Here is a 16,637-nt window from a genome sequence, read left to right as displayed (position 1 = left end):
ACATGGCACAACTCATATCCATTGTCAGTTCACACGGACTCAACATCACATTGTACACAGACGACGAACCAAACATCCGCAAACACAAGGAAGGAATGGAATCAGTCGCCAGGTGGATAAAGAACAACTGGCTACAACTCAAAACAGACGAAACCGAGATACTCATCATGGGCTCACACCCCAACGCATGGAAAGACACCTGGTGGCCCCTCGCCCTCGGGAACCCATTCTTCCCCACAGACCACGCACGCAATCTCAGAATCATCCTGGACTCCAAACTTAAAATGGACCGCCAGATCACAGCTGTCACCTCCTCATGCTGTCACACCCTATGCCTACTCTGAAAGACCTTCAACTGGATTCCCCTCGAACACAGGAAAACCATCACACATGCCCTCATCAGCAGCAGATGCACTCTTTGCAGGGACCAACAAAAACCTCACCCGCAAACTTCAGAATATCCAGAACGCCACCGCCACCATTCCGCGTCACTGACACATCAGCCAACATCTTCGATCACTAAACTGTCTCCCTGTCGGGAAGAGAATTACTTTCAAGCTTCTTCCCCATGCACACAAGGTCCTCCACAACACCGTCTCTCGTTCAATGCACCCGAAAGAGCCCTCCGCCCAGCCCAGCTCTCTCTCGCCAAGGTACCATGCATCAAGAACAGGAGGAAGCTCCTTCTTCCTCCTCGCAGCCAAGGCATGGAACACCCTCCTTCTTAACCTCCAGCAGAAACCTACACTCTCCAAGTTCTTGAAGGATCTCAAGACCTGGCTCTTCAAAGAACCACGGTGATCACCCAGGAGCTGCCCCTGCGAGCACCTCGAGACCCTTTTCCAGTGAGTAGCAGCGCTTTACAAACTCCTGATTGATTGAGTGATTGATGTGAACACCTTTACGTGCACACTAAACAACCAACAGTACATAATTTCAGGATATTACATGTGCTGATGTGCACAACTTTACGCATGCGGTGAGATACACACTTTGAATTAACCTGTATAATCGTAAGCCTACTTTGAACAACAAACTACAGGAGGTGTTTTCTCTCATATTTTAGATTTGATTGTTGGTCGTTTTCATTATGCAGTCAGTGAATCCCCCACCACAATTTTTGACACTCCAGGTGAGCCACCAATTCCTTGGAGGCAGTGGTTTGATGCTTTTGAGCTGTATTTAGGGGCCACTGGGGCATCAAGGTTTAGACCAGAATGAAAAAAAATCCTATTACTTCATTCCTTAAGTTTCGAAGGAAGGTCTACATTTAAAGATCTTCCAGAGGTGGAGTTAGTGGAAGGTGAAGAGCTCAACAAATTTCAAGAAGCTGTTAAGACACTGGTGAACAGGTTTAATATACCAAATAGTGTGCTGGTTTCTAGGCAAATGCTTATTAAGAGAACCCAAAAAATTGAGTTACTAGAGTATTTTGAAGACATTCTGGCTTTCAAAGGAAGGCACATTCAAGGTAAAATGTATGTGACAGTTAAGGAACCAAACATTCTTGGTTGGTTCCATCTGTGTTTGTTTAGCATGGATTGAGGCCTGGATCTAAGGAACAGGTTTTAGTGATCTGAAACACCAGCATAGTCGAATACATGCTGAATATTTTCACAAGCGTTTTTCTAGGGGAACTAAGAAAGATTAAAAGTTTCAAGCACAGAATTAAAATCAAGGAGAAGTGGTACCCGTTAAACACCAATTGAGAGGGGTACCTTTTAGTGTGAAGGATGACCTATACAAACAATTGGAAACTTTGACTAAGAGGGGCATCATAGAGCCAGTGGAGTCATCACTCTGGCTTTCCCCGTTGGTGGTGGCACACAAGAGGGTATGTGTTAACCTTTGCACTCTCAACAAAGTGATATGGGTGGACTCTCACCCCTTTCCTAAAATAAACGAGATGATGGCCTCAGTTGCAGGAGCAAAGTTGTTCAACAAACGTTATTTAGCATCTACGTAACACCGGAATGAGTTAGATCTGGAATCCTGTCAATTCACTCAGTGATTAATTTGAGCCAGTGGTTTCTGCTGCTAAGCACAGGCACTTAATTATTGACACTTATAGCGTGAACTCGACCTAAATGTATTAGGGCGGTTTTCATGAGCACCAGTTAAGGAAACATCTATTTTTTGTAGGCATGGGGAGATAACATGATTCGCCAAGAATCACAGGATGTTGAGCCTACGCCGAGACTCGTAGCTGGTTCCCCAGCTCTAAAGTTGGCAACTCTGGCAATCACACCACATCCTCTCCCCGCTTGTGGGGTTTCATGGTTAGTAATTAGTTCTGTTACAGGCGGCGCTAATAGTAGAAATGGGCGAGTGCAAGCTGCATCCTTACGAGAGCCTTGGCACTTATTTTCATTCAAATTAACCACTGTCTTAACTGCTTTCGTTTTCCCCTGGGCAGCGTATAAGAACTGCTTCATGCCATTTGGCCTGGCATCAGCTGCTTCAGTATTCCACAGCGTGATGTTTACATTATTCAAGGGGATTAGAAATGTAGCCATCTTTCAAGATGATGTTTTGATATTCACCAATGATCGCCAGACTCATGATGTGGCACTAAACCACTCACCATTTTTCAGCAGCAGGGTGTTGCATCGAAAAGAGAAAAATGTGAGTTTTTAAAAGAAACCTTTGAGTACTTAAGCCATATGATTTCTAGTACTGGTACTAGACCAAAACCCAGGTTGGTCAGTGCTAGTCTAGAAACACCACCTCCCACTGACAAAGTGGGGGTTAAGACTTTCCCTGTACTGAGTGAATTTTATTCACACTTTTCCCAGATTTGGTATCTAAGGTTAGACATATCTCTAATTTACTGAAAAAGAGCGTACAATTATGAACCTCATTACGATGATGGACGGACTGCCACTGACAGGTTGTTAGTGGCAGTCTGCCCGACATCCAGACCATCGGTCTGACTGCCTGATTATAATACCGGCAGACGGAGCACAGAGGTCGCGGAAAAAACTGCCACCTCTGACGGGATCCATGATCCTGAAGCGACCGCGGTTATCCTATCCCTACAATGGAGGCAGGGCCTGCGCAGGCACCGTCGTACGGTATAGGATGTCCCTTTAAGATTGTCTTTTATGGCAGTCACACTGCTGTGAAAGATTGTAAGGGACTTTGGGAGGCCCAAGCATTTACCCCATAGGCCACCGTTCAGTGGCCCTGGGGGCAAATGTAGTGCCCCCCCGCACATCCATGTACTGGGTGCCAGGCACCACATGGTGTGTGGCACACAATGCATGGATGTGCACAAAGTGCCTCTTTGTACTGCGGGTTGTGCTGCAGCCCTTTTCCTGCGCCACAGCACAGGTCGCAGTAGAAAACAGCCCTGTATGACTGCCTGCATGGCGTTCTAATCCTAACAGCGTTGGCGGTACCGCCGACTCATTGTCGGATGGTCTCCTGTCCAATACAATGGCATTCAGCGGTCTAACCAATTGCCATCATAATAACGCCCTATGTTGGGATGAAGAAAGCATTACAGTTTTGGGTTAAGTCTCAGGTGATGAGTGTTAAGACTCTCAAGCCGTATGATCCCTCACTCAAATGTATTTTGACTGGTGATGTAAAGAACCTGGGATTAGTAGCAGTATGGACACCAAGATTGGGGAAGGAAGAACACACAATATGGTTCACTTCCAGAGTACTCAGTGATGTGAAGATAAGCTTTTCAGTCATTGAAAAGGAATTGTTGGTATGTTGGTGGGCCATTGACAAATTTCTAAGCTATCTGTGTGTAAGGAGTTTTGCATTGCACACTGATCACAAGCCCTTGGTGTTCATTCTTAGAGGCAACAATTCAAAAAAACAATACACCCAGAATAGCTAGGTTTTCTATGAGACTTTTAAAGTTTCAACTCAATGTTGAATACATACCAGAAGGGAAAAACATCAGGGCAGACTAATTCTCTCATTTTCCCAGTAAGGTGAACGTGCAAGAGTAGCAAAAACGTGAACTTGAATATGTCACAGATGACAGTGAAGATGAAAGTTGTATTATTGCAGCAAGAGAGTTGGGGAAGGTTTGTCCTTTTTCAGAGACAAATCAGAAGTCTGCCACTAGTAAGGATGGGGTGCTTGGTATAGTATCCAAATTAATCAAAGAGGATTGGCCGAAGGAGAAAACTCTGGATTCGAGTATCAAGCTGTTTATTAAGGTGATTCAAGAATTATCACTGGAGGATGGCTTAATTATTAGACTTGACTTATTGGTCCCTCCCGAAAGACTATGGATGTTGATACTAGAAACTGCCCATGAAGGTCGTTTAGGAGCCACATTCACCCTACTTAGAGTACGTTTTGCATTCCGGTAGCTGCAGATGGACCAGGAAGTCGATCTGCTGATTAAAGTGGTGTTGTATGCTCAAAAAGGGACAAAGCTCTGAAGACATCTAACCCGCTGTTATCTCCCATTGAATGTCCTGCTGGGCAATGATTAAAACTAGATTTAGAAGGGCCTTTCAATTCTCTTGCAATTCATTCAGAGTATGCTCTAGTTCTCATTGACTATTACTCAAAGTGGCCAGAGCTAAGATTTGTTGGGGAACCAGATTTCAAATCATTGCTGAATTTCCTTAAAGATGTATGCATGAGAAAGGGTTTGCCAGAATTCTCGATTTCTGACAATGGAGTACAATTAGTTTTATCTGATGAGGAAGAATTTCTGGAAATTAGCAGTATCAGGTGTGTAAGAATCTCACTTTATCATCCTCAAACCAATGGTCTGGTTGAGCGCTTCAACAGTGTTTTCGCAGTGTGTGTGGTGGGCTTTGTACAACAGATGTGTTGTGAACACTGCAGACCAAACCGTTTTGTGGTTCTCAGGACCACGCCTCAGTCGCTAACAAATGTCTCCCTCCTTTGAGCTGTTTAGAAGTAGGAAACCAAGAAATCAATTCAGGCATGCATGGATGTAAGGATGGTTGAAACATAAGTTGTCTTTGGAGGGTATAGCACACATATGAGATATAATGTAAACAATGTCCAACGCAAGCAAAAAGTCTATTATGACATTAAAAAAAGTGTGTAAGTCAAACCTGTTGCTGAGGGAGATTATGTGCTTGCATCGAAATACTGTTATGTCAAAAAAGGTGCTGTTCGTGCAGAGGGTCGTCATTGGTGGACTCTTACTAAAGTAGTCACAATTTCACTCAGGCAGGATAATTTATACGTTTCTATTGGTGGTAACAATAATTTGCACCCACAGAGTAAATCTGAACAAGATAACCGTGTTAAAAAACATTCTGAATAAAAATGCAGTGAACAAAATGGTCTCATCATCCAGGGAGGTACAGATGAGTCACTTGTGCAGTAAAAGGTACAAGAGCGTAGACTCCTGGGGAGGTTCATATTATTTTCCGCTCTAATTCTCTGCTTGCATTCCCAACAATATCTTGGTTCCAATAGGTATAGCTATTTAGCTCTTATCCTCTTCATCTTCGTTTTTATAACTAGTTTCACTAGTAGATATCACATATTGTTTTATTCATAATATTTAAAATATTTCATTTCAGTCATGTTTCTGGTTATGAACCATGCCCTCTCTTGGCTCACCTCTTTTCTCACCGAAAGGACGCAGGCTGTCCAGCTTTCTGGTTTCTCTGCCCCCTCCCGCCTGGTTCCCTGTGGAGTCCCCCAGGGTTCTTCCCTGTCCCCCCTCCTTTTCAATCTTTACATTCACCCTCTCATCCTTTCTCTCCTTGAAATGGGGGTCTCAGTATATAACTATGCGGATGACCTCCAGCTTGTATTCGATCTTTCCTCCCCTTCTGATTCCTTACCTAAATTTCATTCCACCCTAACCTTTATCTCCGAGTGGATGAACTCCAACCAACTCAAACTAAATCTGGACAAGACGGAGTTGGTCCTGACTGGCCACACCATTTCTCCCTGGTCGGCTGCCTTTTGGCCTTCTACCTTCGGCCCCCCGCCCACGCCAGTGGTCTCTGCTAAAACCTTAGGCATTAAAGTCAGTCGGGACCTCTCCATAAACGCCCAGATTAGTACAGTGGTATCTTCCTGTTTCCTCACCCTCCGGATCATCCGGAAAGTGTCCCGTTTTTTTTCTTCTGACGCCCTCAAACTTATCATTTCAGCTCTGATTCTGTCCCGTCTTGACTACGGAAATAGCCTCTTCGTAGGCATTCCAGCCTACGAACTTCGCCGTCTTCAGGCTATTCAGAACCAAGCTGCCCGTCTCATTTTTCACCTCCCCAAATCCCTTCACATCACCCCCGTGCTGAAATCTCTCCATTGGCTTCCCATCCGACAGAGAGCACTTTTTAAAATCGGTTGTCTGGCCTTCATGGCCCGTGCTCGTACTGCCCCGGTCTTTATCAATTCTCTTATCAGCCCCTACATTCCCAACCGTACTCTCCGCTCTTACAACCAAGCCCTCCTAAATGTTCAGCGTTTCCGCAGATCCAAGACCAGAGGCACCCGCTTCTCCGTACTAGCCCCTTGTTTTTGGAACAGTCTTCCACTGTCCATCAGATCAACCCCAGTCTACATCCAGTTCCATAAGGCCCTTAAGACCCTCTTATTTTCTCAAGCGTACTCCTGCTAAACTTCCTCAGTAGAATTCCATCCTCATCATCTGCCTACGTCAGCGCCAGGAAGCCGCCAGGTCACAGTGCGCTTTATCAAGTATTTTCAATTTCAATTTCAATTTCTCCATGTTGGGCGCAACTACTTATATGAATATATTTTATTTTGTTTTAAGATTGTTTTGGAAACCTGGTATGGCATATTTTAAGTTATTGTTATGTTTTATCCCTTCATGGGTTTATTGGAAAATTGCGGGAAAAATGTTATGTTGTGAAGGAAAAAGGCCTATCTAGTATTCTTGGCTCCACTCCACCTCATGACATGTATTGTAGAAGGTTGGTGTGGAGCTTACGTTCTATAGAATGTTTGGGTTTGGAATTAAATTGATTGGACAGATGGGAGAGCTGGGGCAAACAGTGTCTGCGTGGCCAGCAGCTCATGGGGGTCTATGCTACAAAGCTGGCTCGTTGAGGCTATTATTGCATAACATTTTGTAATATTAAATTCATACCAATGGCATTTGAAATAAAAAAATGGTTTTTTTTAAGAGTTGCTTATAACATTTTAAGTGGGAATCAACTAATTTAAATGGGCCAAATTCCATCATTCTTATTTCGCGATAAGGAATAGGATTTTAACCTCGTAAATCCCATTTGCTGATGTAATGCGTAGGTGTGCTAATACCTTTGCGAATCTGTCCCAGTGTAGTCAAAATGCAACTGATAATGAGCACGAGAGCATGAATTATAATACGCCCCTGTAACTAAACGATTGAACAGATTAAAGAATTTGGTGAATTTAGGTAAACTGTAGTGTTTCACTTGCCTGTGTCTCATTGTTATAGATAGGCAGTTCAGATGGTGGAAGAGGCTGGTAACACTTTGGAATGACGCATCGCAGTACAATGACAGTTTTGACTCACATTAGAATCTATGGGGCAGATTTACAAGCCCCTTGCACCTCTTTTACGCCGCTGTTGCATCACTTTTGTGACGCAGCGGCGGCGCAAAAGATGCGCCATGGTGCGGGGTATTTACAACGTGACGCATCTGGGAGATGCGTCACGTTGTAAAGCCCTGTGCCATAAGGAGGCGTTCCGGCGCAGGGGAGGGGGGAGGCGTTCCTGCACTGGAACGCCTCCTAAAAGTGGCTGAGTGAAATCTACAAGATTTCACTCAGTCACTTTTAGGCCAATGCTGCGTCAAAACCCTGTGCCTGCTTGAAGCAGGTGTAAGGTTTGACGCAGCATTGGACAGATAGGGCCCCCCAGAGCTTTGCTGGAGCTGCATCGCGCTTGAGACGCAACTCCAGCAATGCGCCCCCTTTAAGGCACAGATGCGTCACGCATCTGTGCAGTTTTTGCCCCATGGTGCGCCGCATTGTAAATGCGGCGCACCATGAGTGGCGCAGCTGCGGTGCACAATAACTGGTGCATCCCTGGGGATGCGCCAGTTATTGTAAATCTGCCCCTAATTACGGACAAAGTGAGGGTGTATGCATTTTTAAAACTTCAAAATGTTTATATTTGTGAAACGAATTTCGAAACAGTTCTTTAATTCGTGGTGTTACTCCAAGGCCCATGGAATATGTGACTTGTGTGTTGTGTTCCCCCAAAGGCTATTCACGAATTATTTATGATTTGCTCAAACAAAACACCATAATTTCTCAAACATGCCGACTGAGCATAGACACAACAGGTTACTTGGTAGCAATATTCATTGCCGCTGATGGGTAATATGTGGCTACTGAATGATGAGTAAGAGGAAGTGTCGATGTTACCTGAAAATTTCTCCTCGTCTGTACTTTCGTTTATTGTCACTTTCAGGCCATCGGCAGGAAACTCAATCACTCCGTGCGGGTCGTCGTTCCTCAGGATTGTTATATTGACTCTGGTGGCCTCTCCCAGCGTGCTTGGCGACTCACTGTGGCTGCTGAGCACCACACAATACATCTCGTCCAGCTGGAACAAGCAAACACGCTCATTGAATCTATAGTGTAAACGTATAGGCAAAAACTGGAACACATAGACATAAGAATAGGTCACCATGGCAACAGTCTAATGCAAGTACTCAAATGTTGACCCGAACTCAGCTCAAGAACCGCCAGGGGAGGAAAAGCTAATTACTCCTGCTAATGCGAGCTGCATGTCTAACCACTGCAAACAGGACGGGACCGAAATCTATTCTATGTGCACTTTGCAAATGCCTGAAGGAGTGTCCATGGAGTCAGGAATGTGATGTGGTCATTTGCTCAATGGTTTTAAGAACAGGGTTTTTGACAACCAAGTGAAACCAATGACCTGCTGTAGACCAACAGAGGTCCTTGAATTGCATCGAAACGAGGAACAGGAAAAATGCAATGCTCAAAATGTGAAAAAAATGTTTGCTTCCCTAACCATTACTAAAAATATCAAATGGAAAGGGATTATGTGAGTGTTGAGAGGAACAGAAAGAATATTCAACAGTGTGCTAATTGTAGAGACAGATGAAGAGGAGTGAAACACTCATCAATGTCACACCACAAAACATTTTCCAATTAAATAGTTTCTCTTTTATATGTCAACAAAATGATGGCCATAATGCAAAATTCTGGAAAGGCACATTTATTTTACACAAACTCATTAATTCTGTGTGGTTATAGATATGTTGTCGATATCTAGATCCGATGGGGTTAACATTTAGGAAGTGAGATTTAAGCATTTTCATTTTTATTTGCTTGATAACTCCACTAGTAACTAATGAAAACTAACTAGTCACTTTAAAAATAGTACAAAACCTTCATTAGGTGTGGCCGGATAAATGAGCCGAATTTTCTCAATCACCGGAATTACAGAGCCAGGCTCATTACGAGTTAGACCCTCAAAGTCCACTCAGAAAAGGGGAATTATTAGGAATGAATTGCCCATTTAGGGCAACATTTCAGCTGGAGATTTCGGCTCTTTTTATCAGACAAAGGGTCAGATGTATCAAGGCTTTTGCGACTCGAAAAGGCCGAAATTCGCAGAATTTCGGCCTTTGCGACTCGCAAACGGCCTTTTAGCATTTTTTGGTATGTATCATAAAATCGCAATTTAAGGAATCGCCAAAAATGGCGATTCCTTATTTTGCCATAGCATTTAAGGAATCGCAGTTTTTGCGATTCCTTAAATGATTTGTATGTAACATTTAGAAATTGCGAATTTGTGTTAAGAAATCGCAAATTACCATCAACTTGTAGTTGGTGGTAATTTGCGATTTCTTTTAAAAATGCCCTATTTAGCATATGCGAGGGTGGCATGTGACACACATACATGCCCATAGGGCATGTATGTGTGCCACATGCACACACATGTATATTTCAGGGGTGCAGCAGGGTGTCTTTGAGACACCCCTGCACCCTTGAAATAATTCTCAAATTGCGATTAGCAAATTTCGAATTCGCACTTTGAGAATTATTGCACTATCATTCCTATGGGCCTCTTGGCCCATAGGAATGCATTGGAAATTATTCTTTATTTGCGAATTCGCAAAATGCGAATTCGCAAATAAAGAATAATAAGGAATCGCTAAAAAATAGCAATTTTGTACAAAAATTCCATTTTGCGAATTCTAAATAGCGATTCGCAAAAAATCGCTATTTAGAATTCACAAAACGGAATCTTGATACATCTGCCCCAAAGTCTCCGGGGGAAGATTAAGGGTTCCTATGGGTCTCATAATTCTGATGGGGCTTTAAGTCTTGTTACCAGCCCTTCGAATTGAAAAGCCACTCACAATGGCGGCACAAGAGTCTTGATCAAACAGGTGAGCAGTTCCCTCAAAAAATGTAGTAAACATAATTTTGTTGCACCTGAAAGCATGGCTTGCAAGACTACAAAATGTATAACAAAAACTTAGAATATCATACTTTCACACTCATAATCACAGACACATATTCATCTAGCTCCAACTAAGCATCCCACTTTGAATGGTTCTCAATATGATCCTTCCATGTGCTTTCATTAATAAACATCATTCACTTAATGCTCAAGTCAGAGGCAGTAAAGAGTGAAGTGAAAGCCACAGTGTGAGTGCCTAAATACTCAATTCCTCTAGTCTGCATGTCCTTGTACCTCTGGATCCCTCTGTCCTATCGATGTCCCACATGGCACTCAGAAGCAGCCTGCATGCTGCTGCTTAGCACATTAGAAACCCCAATATATAAATCCATTTAATAATTGATACGTTTCTGTCACTCCAAGTGCATGATGCATCTGGTTTTGCAGTTGTGAATGAAGCCCCTTGATAGGTTCTTTGTTGGCTTGTTCCGCAGTCATGGCTCACACTTTAAAAATATACAAGTTTAGAAGTGGGCTTGTAGACTCATGTTGCAATTTGTTTGTTCACTGAGTGCCGCATGTACGACCATTTTATTTTGATCTCACAAATTGCGATTTCTAGCGGCTCGCAATTGCGAGTCACAAAATGAAATGTTTTAATGTGCCTCAGACAAGTTTAACGATTCCCAATGGGGTCTCAAATGACCTACCTCATTAATATTCATGAGGTAGGTTCTAATTTGTGATCCATTTGGAATGGCCTGTAATCACAGGGATGGTGGCCTGCAGGGCTCAGCAGACCACCATGTCTGTGACTGCTTTTTAAATAATATTTACAACAAGGGGTGGTGAGGGACAGAGTCTCTGAATTAAGCAGAAAGCTCTCACCCAGTCAAGAGATCAGGGCTAGATCCAACACCGTTTTTTAGCTCACTGCACCATCCCAGTTTCAGAACCTGGCTGTATGCAAATTAGTCTGTTCCTGTCCCAGTGCATGATGGGAACAGGGCAAACCAAACTACAAAAGCCAATTCTTACACTGGGAAGGAAACAAGCTCCCGGGGACCGGTTTCTGGCATTACAGCCGTCTTCGGCCCGGTTTGCTTGAATCCTGATGGTGCAATGAGCAAGGGTCTCACATCTGAGAATACCCTTCCACGCTTAGGGTGGACAAAAATATTTACAACAAGGGGTGGTGAGGGACAGAGTCTCTGAATTAAGCAGAAAGCTCTCACCCAGTCAAGAGATCAGGGCTAGATCCAACACCGTTTTTTAGCTCACTGCACCATCCCAGTTTCAGAACCTGGCTGTATGCAAATTAGTCTGTTCCTGTCCCAGTGCATGATGGGAACAGGGCAAACCAAACTACAAAAGCCAATTCTTACACTGGGAAGGAAACAAGCTCCCGGGGACCGGTTTCTGGCATTACAGCCGTCTTCGGCCCGGTTTGCTTGAATCCTGATGGTGCAATGAGCAAGGGTCTCACATCTGAGAATACCCTTCCACGCTTAGGGTGGACAAAAATATTTACAACAAGGGGTGGTGAGGGACAGAGTCTCTGAATTAAGCAGAAAGCTCTCACCCAGTCAAGAGATCAGGGCTAGATCCAACACCGTTTTTTAGCTCACTGCACCATCCCAGTTTCAGAACCTGGCTGTATGCAAATTAGTCTGTTCCTGTCCCAGTGCATGATGGGAACAGGGCAAACCAAACTACAAAAGCCAATTCTTACACTGGGAAGGAAACAAGCTCCCGGGGACCGGTTTCTGGCATTACAGCCGTCTTCGGCCCGGTTTGCTTGAATCCTGATGGTGCAATGAGCAAGGGTCTCACATCTGAGAATACCCTTCCACGCTTAGGGTGGACAAAAATATTTACAACAAGGGGTGGTGAGGGACAGAGTCTCTGAATTAAGCAGAAAGCTCTCACCCAGTCAAGAGATCAGGGCTAGATCCAACACCGTTTTTTAGCTCACTGCACCATCCCAGTTTCAGAACCTGGCTGTATGCAAATTAGTCTGTTCCTGTCCCAGTGCATGATGGGAACAGGGCAAACCAAACTACAAAAGCCAATTCTTACACTGGGAAGGAAACAAGCTCCCGGGGACCGGTTTCTGGCATTACAGCCGTCTTTGGCCCGGTTTGCTTGAATCCTGATGGTGCAATGAGCAAGGGTCTCACATCTGAGAATACCCTTCCACGCTTAGGGTGGACAAAAATATTTACAACAAGGGGTGGTGAGGGACAGAGTCTCTGAATTAAGCAGAAAGCTCTCACCCAGTCAAGAGATCAGGGCTAGATCCAACACCGTTTTTTAGCTCACTGCACCATCCCAGTTTCAGAACCTGGCTGTATGCAAATTAGTCTGTTCCTGTCCCAGTGCATGATGGGAACAGGGCAAACCAAACTACAAAAGCCACTGGCCACTGGCCACTATAGGTGTGGCAGGGTATACTCAGACATGAGTCCCTTTCTCACTGCTCCATCAGGATTCAGGCAAGCCGGGCCGAAGAAGGCTGAAATGCCAGAAACCGGTCCCCGGTAGCTTGTCTCTTTTCTGGTGAAGAATTGGCTTGGTAGTTTAGTCTGCCCTGTTCCCATGATGCACTGGGCCAGGGACAGACTGATTTGCATATAGCCAGGTTCTGAGCTGGGATGGGGCAGTGAGATAAATAACGGTGATGGATCAAGCCCTGATCTTTGGACTGGGTAAGAGTGGTCTGTTTAACTCAGACACTCTGTTCATCACCACCCCCTTTTCTAAATCATTTTTGGCCACTATAGGTGTGGCAGGGTATACTCAGACATGAGTCCCTTTCTCACTGCTCCATCAGGATTCAGGCAAGCCGGGCCGAAGAAGGCTGAAATGCCAGAAACCGGTCCCCGGTAGCTTGTCTCCTTTCTGGTGAAGAATTGGCTTGGTAGTTTAGTCTGCCCTGTTCCCATGATGCACTGGGCCAGAGACAGACTGATTTGCATATAGCCAGGTATTGAGCTGGGATGGGGCAGTGAGATAAATAACGGTGATGGATCAAGCCCTGATCTTTGGACTGGGTAAGAGTGGTCTGTTTAACTCAGACACTCTGTTCATCACCACCCCCTTTTCTAAATCATTTTTGGCCACTATAGGTGTGGCAGGGTATACTCAGACATGAGTCCCTTTCTCACTGCTCCATCAGGATTCAGGCAAGCCGGGCCGAAGAAGGCTGAAATGCAAGAAACCGGTCCCCGGTAGCTTGTCTCCTTTCTGGTGAAGAATTGGCTTGGTAGTTTAGTCTGCCCTGTTCCCATGATGCACTGGGCCAGGGACAGACTGATTTGCATATAGCCAGGTTCTGAGCTGGGATGGGGCAGTGAGATAAATAACGGTGATGGATCAAGCCCTGATCTTTGGACTGGGTAAGAGTGGTCTGTTTAACTCAGACACTCTGTTCATCACCACCCCCTTTTCTAAATCATTTTTGGCCACTACAGGTGTGGCAGGGTGTACTCAGACATGAGTCCCTTTCTCACTGCTCCATCAGGATTCAGGCAAGCCGGGCCGAAGAAGGCTGAAATGCCAGAAACCGGTCCCCGGTAGCTTGTCTCCTTTCTGGTGAAGAATTGGCTTGGTAGTTTAGTCCGCCCTGTTCCCATGATGCACTGGGCCAGGGACAGACTGATTTGCATATAGCCAGGTTCTGAGCTGGGATGGGGCAGTGAGATAAGTAACGGTGATGGATCAAGCCCTGATCTTTGGACTGGGTAAGAGTGGTCTGTTTAACTCAGACACTCTGTTCATCACCACCCCCTTTTCTAAATCATTTTTGGCCACTATAGGTGTGGCAGGGTATACTCAGACATGAGTCCCTTTCTCACTGCTCCATCAGGATTCAGGCAAGCCGGGCCGAAGAAGGCTGAAATGCCAGAAACCGGTCCCCGGTAGCTTGTCTCCTTTCTGGTGAAGAATTGGCTTGGTAGTTTAGTCTGCCCTGTTCCCATTATGCACTGGGCCAGGGACAGACTGATTTGCATATAGCCAGGTTCTGAGCTGGGATGGGGCAGTGAGATAAATAACGGTGATGGATCAAGCCCTGATCTTTGGACTGGGTAAGAGTGGTCTGTTTAACTCAGACACTCTGTTCATCACCACCCCCTTTTCTAAATCATTTTTGGCCACTATAGGTGTGGCAGGGTATACTCAGACATGAGTCCCTTTCTCACTGCTCCATCAGGATTCAGGCAAGCCGGGCCGAAGAAGGCTGAAATGCCAGAAACCGGTCCCCGGTAGCTTGTCTCCTTTCTGGTGAAGAATTGGCTTGGTAGTTTAGTCTGCCCTGTTCCCATGATGCACTGGGCCAGGGACAGACTGATTTGCATATAGCCAGGTTCTGAGCTGGGATGGGGCAGTGAGATAAATAACGGTGATGGATCAAGCCCTGATCTTTGGACTGGGTAAGAGTGGTCTGTTTAACTCAGACACTCTGTTCATCACCACCCCCTTTTCTAAATCATTTTTGGCCACTATAGGTGTGGCAGGGTATACTCAGACATGAGTCCCTTTCTCACTGCTCCATCAGGATTCAGGCAAGCAGGGCCGAAGAAGGCTGAAATGCCAGAAACCGGTCCCCGGTAGCTTGTCTCCTTTCTGGTGAAGAATTGGCTTGGTAGTTTAGTCTGCCCTGTTCCCATGATGCACTGGGCCAGGGACAGACTGATTTGCATATAGCTAGGTTCTGAGCTGGGATGGGGCATTGAGATAAATAACGGTGATGGATCAAGCCCTGATCTTTGGACTGGGTAAGAGTGGTCTGTTTAACTCAGACACTCTGTTCATCACCACCCCCTTTTCTAAATCATTTTTGGCCACTATAGGTGTGGCAGGGTATACTCAGACATGAGTCCCTTTCTCACTGCTCCATCAGGATTCAGGCAAGCCGGGCCGAAGAAGGCTGAAATGCCAGAAGCCGGTCCCCGGTAGCTTGTCTCCTTTCTGGTGAAGAATTGGCTTGGTAGTTTAGTCTGCCCTGTTCCCATGATGCACTGGGCCAGGGACAGACTGATTTGCATATAGCCAGGTTCTGAGCTGGGATGGGGCAGTGAGATAAATAACGGTGATGGATCAAGCCCTGATCTTTGGACTGGGTAAGAGTGGTCTGTTTAACTCAGATACTCTGTTCATCACCACCCCCTTTTCTAAATCATTTTTGGCCACTATAGGTGTGGCAGGGTATACTCAGACATGAGTCCCTTTCTCACTGCTCCATCAGGATTCAGGCAAGCCGGGCCGAAGAAGGCTGAAATGCCAGAAACCGGTCCCCGGTAGCTTGTCTCCTTTCTGGTGAAGAATTGGCTTGGTAGTTTAGTCTGCCCTGTTCCCATGATGCACTGGGCCAGGGACAGACTGATTTGCATATAGCCAGGTTCTGAGCTGGGATGGGGCAGTGAGATAAATAACGGTGATGGATCAAGCCCTGATCTTTGGACTGGGTAAGAGTGGTCTGTTTAACTCAGACACTCTGTTCATCACCACCCCCTTTTCTAAATCATTTTTGGCCACTATAGGTGTGGCAGGGTATACTCAGACATGAGTCCCTTTCTCACTGCTCCATCAGGATTCAGGCAAGCCGGGCCGAAGAAGGCTGAAATGCCAGAAACCGGTCCCCGGTAGCTTGTCTCCTTTCTGGTGAAGAATTGGCTTGGTAGTTTAGTCTGCCCTGTTCCCATGATGCACTGGGCCAGGGACAGACTGATTTGCATATAGCCAGGTTCTGAGCTGGGATGGGGCAGTGAGATAAATAACGGTGATGGATCAAGCCCTGATCTTTGGACTGGGTAAGAGTGGTCTGTTTAACTCAGACACTCTGTTCATCACCACCCCCTTTTCTAAATCATTTTTGGCCACTATAGGTGTGGCAGGGTATACTCAGACATGAGTCCCTTTCTCACTGCTCCATCAGGATTCAGGCAAGCCGGGCCGAAGAAGGCTGAAATGCCAGAAACCGGTCCCCGGTAGCTTGTCTCCTTTCTGGTGAAGAATTGGCTTGGTAGTTTAGTCTGCCCTGTTCCCATGATGCACTGGGCCAGGGACAGACTGATTTGCATATAGCCAGGTTCTGAGCTGGGATGGGGCAGTGAGATAAATAACGGTGATGGATCAAGCCCTGATCTTTGGACTGGGTAAGAGTGGTCTGTTTAACTCAGACACTCTGTTCATCACCACCCCCTTTTCTAAATCTGCTTTTTAAATAAAGCATTTTTTTTAATGCAGCTGTTTTCCTTAAAGGAAAACA

General features: G+C 45.4%; 1 protein-coding gene across 1 annotated transcript in view; it reads right to left on the bottom strand.

Moving 5' to 3' along the window:
• ADGRV1 (adhesion G protein-coupled receptor V1) overlaps nucleotides 1–16,637 on the bottom strand; it is a 1,865,288-nt gene that overhangs the window by 1,625,664 nt on the left and 222,987 nt on the right. Inside the window, exon 14 of the mRNA XM_086963519.1 lies at nucleotides 8,350–8,530. Coding sequence (XP_086819645.1) covers nucleotides 8,350–8,530 — 181 coding nt within the window. The remainder of the gene's footprint in view (nucleotides 1–8,349; nucleotides 8,531–16,637) is intronic.

The sequence above is a fragment of the Lissotriton vulgaris genome, chromosome 3_1 (genome assembly GCF_964263255.1).
Source record: "Lissotriton vulgaris chromosome 3_1, aLisVul1.2, whole genome shotgun sequence".
NCBI classification, from domain to species: Eukaryota; Metazoa; Chordata; class Amphibia; order Caudata; family Salamandridae; genus Lissotriton; species Lissotriton vulgaris.
Note: the sequence above shows the minus strand (reverse complement) of the source record. Positions and strands in the feature narration are given on the sequence as shown.